At 35.4% G+C, this 8749-nt stretch overlaps 1 protein-coding gene across 1 annotated transcript; it reads right to left on the bottom strand.

The window, feature by feature from the left end:
* Positions 1-659: 659 nt before the first annotated feature.
* LOC103581768 (MAGUK p55 subfamily member 7) lies at positions 660-8642 on the bottom strand (the record flags this gene model as incomplete). The annotated part of the gene is made up of 4 exons (XM_008563522.1): positions 660-3630; positions 5434-5577; positions 7406-7514; positions 8549-8642. Coding segments are annotated over 4 exons (527 nt in total), but the record flags the coding sequence as incomplete, so codon positions are not given.
* Between the last annotated feature and the right edge of the window lie 107 nt (positions 8643-8749).

Genomic DNA, 8749 nt, shown 5'->3' with positions numbered 1-8749 from the left:
CACCGCGCTCAACCAGTGAGCGGACCGGTCTCTACATGGGATCCGAACCCTTGGCAGGAGCGCCGCCGCGCTCCCAAGCGCCACACTCTACCAAGTGCGCCACCAGGCCGGCCCACATCCCATACTCTTAACCACTACACAGTATAGTCTTTCTGCAGAAGCAGAGCTGGGGCTAAATGGCTCAACTCCTGAAGCAAGGCCAATACTAATTAGTTTGTCTGTATAGGCAGATGACAATTTGTCCTCCTATGCACAGCTGAAAAAGTTTAGTTTTGCTTTTTGCTTGACTGGAACTCAGGAAGAGGAGGTGCGCAACACCCTGAATCCTAATGGAAAGGAGGTGGAGAGGGGGAGGGGTGTTTTCATCGTGGATGGTCCTGGGTCGTCCATCCCTCTGAATCTCTCCACATCTTTAAACTGCTATACTGTATGGGTAAGAGCAAGACTAGTGAATTCCATTTCTCCAACAACCCTGATGAAACCAGCAAGTGTATGAAAAAAATATAAAATTTAATTTTAGACATGGCAAGTTTGAATAAATTGCTTCGTGTCATAGTAGAAAATAGACTTTGTTCTACCATGGGAAACAGTAGAATAGAACAGAATAAAAGTAGAATGGAATATCCAAGGCCAAAACCAATTTTCAAGTACACTTAAAATATGTTGATATTGTTCAAAGATACTTTATTAAGATCAAAGGTTTTCCATTACATTTATTTATAAATCCTTACTAGTCAAAAAGAAAATAAATAATAAAAATCTGTATCTTCAGGAAGATTTTAACATAGTTTTGTAAATCTGAGAAGTTTACATATTTGTCAATTTTAAATTATTACAATTTAGATACATTCAATCATATAATACCAAAAATGTCAGCCTTATAAGATACCAAGAACTTTCATATTGGTTAGTAAAATCATTGTAAAAAAATTATATTTCAATTTCACCTTTTTATTTTTAACCAACTCTAATTTTTCAATCATGGGAGTATAGAACTTCCTTCTTGGTCTTGGATTTTAAATATATGGCTTTAAAAAAGCAAACATTCCTTTCCTCTCAAATAGTGGCTGACTCTCTATCTCGGAAGCAGTCTGCTATACAAGTGGGGAGCATGGGCTGTTCTTGCTGGAGAAGGGAGTTGGGGTCAGGACCATACAGGATCAAGGACCTTTTGCTACAGTGATCATTGAACCCTTGTAATGGGCCCTGCCTTACTAAATTTTCATCACATCTCTCTCTAAGCATCGAGATGGCCATACAAACACCACTTATAAGACAATGAATACTACCTTATTTCTTGAATTGCCAAAATGCCCCTTTCTTTTCATTATTTTAAAAATAATGTTCTAGCTCTGGTCTAAAAAAGGAGAAAGCTCTGGACAGTTATATTTTTATTACCACCCCTATTGCCACCACCACCTTATACTATATCTCTATCTCCAAAGTGAAGAATTAAAGCAATTATCTGCAAATGAGAAAAAAAAAATCAGTGTGAATATTTCAGAGTAAAGAATTTGGACTGCCTAAATTATTCAGATGAATGCCTAAGTCACTATACACTTCCCATCATTTTTTTTGTATAAGGAGTCTTGATTTATAAGAAATTAAAGTCAAAATATTCTACCCAAACTATCTATTTAAAACTTGTACTTCTCTTAGACCAGCCACACCTTCAAAGTATGGCTTTAGCATTGGATTTGGTAACCCTCTCCTTGATTTTTTTTTTAACTAAATTGCTTGCCATTTAATTAATAAACTTAGAACTCACTGTTTGAATTATGTTGTTATATAACATTTAGTCTCATTATCTACCTATTTTGGTGTGAATGTATATCAAGGCCATTGGAGTTACATTTGTCTATTTCTAATGTGCAATTTGACATATCTGAAGGAAATCCAGCGAATAATGCTACTGAATGTGCAGGGCACATACAACCCACTTGTGGACGTATCTGTGTAAAGGTCAAATATTTACATGGAATGTTAACGTTGATTTATAAAACTACTATTTTAAATTATGACATCTTTACATACAATCAATTTATTTTATGAATAGCTCAATTTGATAGTTAAAAAAATATTCCTTTCAAATATTTCATAAATATATAAAATTTCATTACATTCTATCTTTCTTTAAACATGACATCTAAACTCTCTTTACAAATCAACAAAAAATAACATTTTTTTTTTTTCTGTTTGAAAGTCACAGATGCAGTGATTTTCAATTGGCAGGGTCTTACTGCATGCAAGAATGGTAGGACATGTTCTCTTACAGAACTTATGGGCATTTCTAGTACTTGGAACTATATAATTCACTTGCTGAAGATCAGTAGTATCAACGAAAAATGAGAGATCCTACCTAAATATTTACAATGTAATAGTCTCTCTTAAACTTCTTTAACAATGGCAAGGTTAGAAGGGTATCTGGCCAGTGTTAAGAATCATTTTGATGACAAATAACACTACATGAAGTTTTCCAAAACACGTCTTGGTGAAATTTAAATATGTGGTGATCAATTGCACATATCTGAAAAATGATCACATTTCTTTAACTATATCAGTAATATGTAAAGCATGTTTTACAATAGGAATCACATTCTTATAATTTATGGGGACAACCCAAAGGCAGCTAAGAAAAGCTTTTTGGTGATTCCAGAAATGTCTTCTGAGAATTTATAAATAAAAATGTCCTTTGTAATCATTTCTTGCCCCAAGACATCACCATTCTTACTAAGACTAATGCCATAAGGAAAGGTTTTTAGTTACATATATAATAATTTTTAAAAGTCTGTTTTCCCTTATTAAAGATCTGTCATTGATATGTACTCAAGGACTTCTCAAGCTTTGATATGAAGGCCACTCACTCAGGGTAAATATTCAGTTACTCCTTTAAGAAAGATTTAAAAATGCACACACTGTGAACATATTGTGTATACCTAAGAAAAAGTCTGCACTCTTTGAATAGTGAGAGGACTCTTTACTGCCAGCTCAGTTAAATCTGTGATGATCCATCCGGAAATAGCAAAGCTGTCCTGTCTGTCTGGAGCTGCTCAAGGCTGCTAAGTTAATACCTTCAACTGCTAACATGCAAACTCGATGGCAGCCATCACGTCTGAGACCAACTGAAGTGCAGAACTCAGATACATATTAAGTCTCTAGCTGTGTCTCTTTAAAAAATTCCACCTCATCTTGCAGACAGAGTTATATTAAAAACAACCAGGGGTTCAAAGTCTCCTTCAGAATACAGTACTGTGCAAACTTTGATTTTGGGTCTTATACATTGTGTTTGAAATAAAGTTGTAAAAAGATATGAACAAAGCTGGCAATAAATTTAACCAAGACTGTACATCTAAGACAGTGATCTACATTAAAAAAAAACCCTACTACCAAAACGGTAACCGATTTAATCATGCACTCTATAAAAAAGATGAATATGGAAATTTCCCTTAGTTATGAATGTAACCAGCTCACTGGTATCCAATGGGTGTCTGTCTCCAATTTGTCAAAAGTTGTTTTTAGCTCACTGAATGCCTCGGTGAGATCATCATTTACTATAATTTTGTCAAACAGATGACCATATTGACTTTCCATTATCTGTGCAGATTTAATCATTTCTTGAAAGTCTTCTTCCTACAAAAGAAAGTATTTTTAAAAAATTGGTTAACCAGGCAAGTACATCACTTCACATTAATGTAAACATTCTACAACTGGTTTACCTAAGGCTGTTCTATGTTGTCTTCACCTCGGCCAGAAGTAAGACATTATCCTCTTTAACTACAAGTTTTCAGAAGTCATAATTTCTAATAGTATCTCTCTGATTCGCTGTTACTGAACTGCTCTGACAAAAGTCAAAACTCCCTCACTCCTTAATGAATTTCTGGATAATTAGTCACTAACTCATTACAGGGATACCTTGGTGTTAAAATAGCTATTGGGGGAAAAAAAGAAATATTAACTCTGATACTCTGGCTGCATTTTTATGCTTATTCATAGTAAGACATTTATAGCATAAACTACTTTTTCAGAGTGGGATACATTTGTAAAAGGATAGTTACTGTGTCCTTCCTATATTTCATTAGAAGTGTTTCAGGAGCCCTTTATGTCACATTTTGAAGCCAAGAAGTATTTCAGTTGGCTGTATAATTCAAGACCATATCATTATATACATAAATGTAAGTGAGCCAAATCATAAGAATATGTTATCATTTATTATCCCCATTGAGAAACCTTTAATTTATATATGGTACAATAACTCTTTATATTGCAACATACTGAAATAATTTCAGAGTCCACATTTCAAGGTCACATAAGATTTCACAAAAGCTGAAAATTTAACTTCAGTGTTACTCAAAAGCCTCAGGTAACTAACATCATATGACACTACGTATTCACCATGGATATGTACTGTCAGCGTTTTAGAAGAAAGATACTTATCAAACATTAAGAATCAAAAATACGATCTGTATCTTGTAACCACAATTTTAACAGTTTACAAATCAATACAGACTAAGGTTAAAGATGAGCTAAATAAGTGGGGGGAGTGGGGAGCTCTTAACATTTAATTTCTTTGCTATTTTTGATCCAAAGGTAGATATATTAAGATGAAAAACAAAAGCAATGAAAGGCCTTGCCACAAGCCATTATAGCCATTAACGTTCCACAGTCATCATTTCCAAAACACTCACAGGAAATACAAATATTATTGTTGAATATTATTAACCTACTTATTCTATATCCAAAACAGTGCTTTTACTTTTACCATGCTAAATATGATTGTTGATACAAGGAGATAAGGCAAATTATTACATTTTTTTCATTTAGACTATTAACGAGTACACAGTAACTGACTTTGATATATTTAGCTTTAAAAATAAGGCTAGTCTAAAAACTAATTGGTCTAACTTTTCTATAAATGTTTATATAAATGTCTGAAATGTATGCATAATAGCATATAAAATAGTTTTGAGTCGATTTAATATGAAGTTCCATTCACCGAAGCACTGAGAGCAATCACAGTGTAATTGTTCAAAATGTATGTGCCTAAATACAATTTTGTCTTTTAGAGACTTTTGGATCACAATGTTATCTATTACAGTCTTCCTAAGTGGCTGAAACTGCATGTGTTCTTTTACATTTTGCTTATGCAGGAGGGTACTTCAAAAAGTTCATGGAAACGGCTGCCCCGTAGCTCACTCTGGAGAGTGCGGCGCTGGGAGCGCGGAGGCCGCAGGTTCGGATCTGATATAGGGCTGGCCAGTGCACTCACTGGCTCAGCGCGGTGCAGACAACACCGTGCCGAGGGTCGTGATCCCCTTACTGGCCAAAAAAAGAAAAAGAAAAAGTTCGTGGAAAAATGGGATTAAAAGATAACATGAATATTTCCATGAACTTCCGAAGACCCCTTGTACTATCACTAAGCATCAGCATACTTACTGTAAAAGGCTTTGCGGCACCTTGGTCATCTCTGCTTGAAATAATCTTTGCATTTTTTCTCGTCTCTCTCAAACGCTCAATTGATGGAGGCTTTATAAATATCACATAGGGCTTAAATTCAAGTGTCCTTAAGTGCTTCACTGTCTATAAGGAAGAAAAGACGTTTTCTCTCATTTCTTCATAACATCCTAACTTACTGAATTTTCTTTTAAAATTATTTTCTATTTAAGGTCAGTAGGTCTTTTGATATATTATTATTCAATCAGTTGTTGACAATTAAATGTAACAAACACTCCTGAAAAGAAGCTGGAGAATGTAATTTATATTTTAAAATGTTTTGAAATATGTCATAATTAGTATTGAAAAGAAGAGTCTAAAAATAACATAAAACTGGTTTTTAGATCAAATACCCAAAAGATACGATGAGTTAAATACACTTCTGCTCATGAAGGTTTTCCAATTATCCCATTTAAGCCTCTGTCTGATCTCAAGCATAAGTTCTCCCTCAATCGACCCTTCAGAGTGCCCTTAAAGGGCAGCACCCTGCTCTCCATAAAAAATGTCAATATTCCCTCATCAAATATTTTACTTACACTATGCTTCTGGGGACTCGTCTATAATCAAGGGTGACTGATGGAAGGGTGAAAGTTGAAGGCTATTCTTCATCTATATGTCAGGACCTCTCTAGAATATGAATATAAATCATCAACTCCACTGAAAGGCTAGACAGGCCACATGTGTGTATAAGAGAGAGGCTGGAGAGTGGTGGTGGTGGGGACAGAGGCACTGGAGAGGCACTGTGAATGAAGGGCTGAAGCTACACAGTGGAGTCTGGGAGCGACTAGACAGTACACCTGCAGAGAGGTTCTGCATAAGCAGGACTGTCCATCTGTTGCTGGTGCTTAAATTGGGAATGAGCTTCCCCACTGAAGCTTGGGACTCTTTTACTCCAGATTCATCTTCCTTAACAGGTACAAAGAGCTTCTGCAGGTCACTGTTGCATTTGGAGGTTGTGCACCCCCGGGTGCAGTCATCAGCTGAGGAAGAATCTGTGACCCCTGGGGGATGAGGAAAATGCTGTCGGTCGGGTATCGACCAGAGGATATATGATTTGACAAGGAATTGAATGGCTTCATCTGCTGGTATTCTCAGCCCAGAATGTTCATAAGGGTTCCTAGGGTGACAGGCAAGGATCTACCTGACAGCTACAATAGGGATCTCATTCAGTACAATTCCTGTGAAATACCCCATAGCTCCAGTGGGGGGTTTACACTTCTGGGATATACAGTAGTCCTTAGCCATGGGGGATACATTCCAAGATACCCAGTGTATACCTGAAACACGGATAGTACCACACCCTATACATACAATGTTTTTCCTATACACACACACTGTATAGCACGGATACACTGGACAAAGGGATGATTCATGTACTAGGTGGGATGAGGTGAGATTTCATCACTCCACTCAGAACAGTCTGTAATTTAAAACTTATAAATTGTTTATTTCTGGAATTTTCCATTTAATATTTTTGCACCTGCATTGATCGCAGGTAACTAAAGCCATGGAAACTGAAACTGCAGATGAGGGGAGACTACTGTATATAGAAACTAAAATCAAAGAAAGAGGATCAACAACCAAAATGCCCACTGTTAAAAATTATCCCCTCTTATAATAGTACATAATACATAAGAATATATTAGGCATGCAACAATGTAATGTATTCTAAAAAATATGAATTACATAGAAATATCTATGAGTCATTGTACTTGACAAAAAGTGAATGTAAACAGTAGTTACATTTTTTTCAAAGACATCTCAAATTACATTTAAATGTGTTTGTCATCTTAGAAAAGCCACATATATGCCAAAAGCAAGTAGACATCAGATTTACCTCATATTGAAAAGCTCACATGAAGCATAGTGGATTACATGGGTCACAAAGGGATTGATTAGTTCACTCTTTACTTACGTGAGGCTGAACATCCAACAAACAAACTTTGTTTTTAGCAAGGACAGACCGAACTGAGTCTATACTCGTGCCATAGTAGTTGTTTTTATATTCACCATATTCAATAAACCTGTAGAAAATTAGAGATGCATCAGAATCATTTGTGAATTAAAAAATAATTATAGGTGGCAAGCTACAATTCATAGGTAAAAGACAGTTTTGCTGAACATGTAATTTTTTTTTTACTGTGTTCAATAAAATAAATAGGGCCAAGTACTTCAGAATGTCAATTTTAAAAAATCTTCTATTTTACATTTTCAAATCAGTAACACTTGCTTGTATTACACTTAAGCATAAAAAAACGTACTTTAGTCCAGTAGAGCTCTAATGTTTTCCATCACCCCTTTTTCAGAACTAATGCAGTGCAATAAAACAGTGAAAAAGCCAAACAATAGAAACTACTGAAATTTCACTGCGCACTACAGAATAACCAAGCTCGGCTTCAGAACTGGAAGAGCTGGGTGGTGGCTAATGGAGCCAGGGAAGCAGATTATGTGCTATAAAAACACCACCATTGCGCCAAATGTGAAGAAAGCATTTCGATGTTTCAATAAAATCCCACAATTCTGCATTAAAACACAGATCACTTCTGATACACTAAAATATTCATGCTTAAGCAAATGGAAAACCTGGGGGGAAAACTCAGAGCTAGCTAGAGGAGACGATACAAGCAAGACTGGTAACCTTATTTCATAAGAGAACGAGGTGTGTGAGTGTGGAGGAGACTGTGGAAGTAGGAACATATATACACAGTTGTTCATTAGTTTTTAAAATAAAATTCTATCCAAATTATATGTTAAATTTCAATTAGTGGGCTGGAAAGAGGTCACAATGAGACACTAATACCCTTCTCTCATTCTGTAAAATAATTCCTACACATTTAACTTAACAGAAATGGGCAGCTCTAGGTTATTAAAAAATTTTTTTTGAGGTGAAGACTGATGAGTATTAACTGAATTATCACCTTTTCATCCATTTCAAATATTATTATAATGATTAAAATACATTTCAAGTGGAGGGGAACCCTCAGTTGTCTACAGCTGGATATACACAGGCACATTCTTGAAAATAGCCCCACAAAAATTGTAAAAAATTTCCACATACTTGTTATTTTGTACATCTGTTTCAAACAAATGCTTGGAAATAAAAATATATTCAACACCATCACTCTCCTGGCTTCTTCTTGCTCTGGTAGTGTCTATGATTTAATGAAAAAGAGTTTAGGAAAGCCTACATCAGCCACATTAAGGAAAATACTAAAACAGAAATCATCAAGTGTATTTAAATAAAGCAGTTTTCTTAAAC

This window comes from Galeopterus variegatus, unplaced genomic scaffold (assembly GCF_000696425.1).
Source record: "Galeopterus variegatus unplaced genomic scaffold, G_variegatus-3.0.2 Scaffold13890, whole genome shotgun sequence".
Classification (NCBI taxonomy): domain Eukaryota; kingdom Metazoa; phylum Chordata; class Mammalia; order Dermoptera; family Cynocephalidae; genus Galeopterus; species Galeopterus variegatus.
Note: the sequence above shows the minus strand (reverse complement) of the source record. Positions and strands in the feature narration are given on the sequence as shown.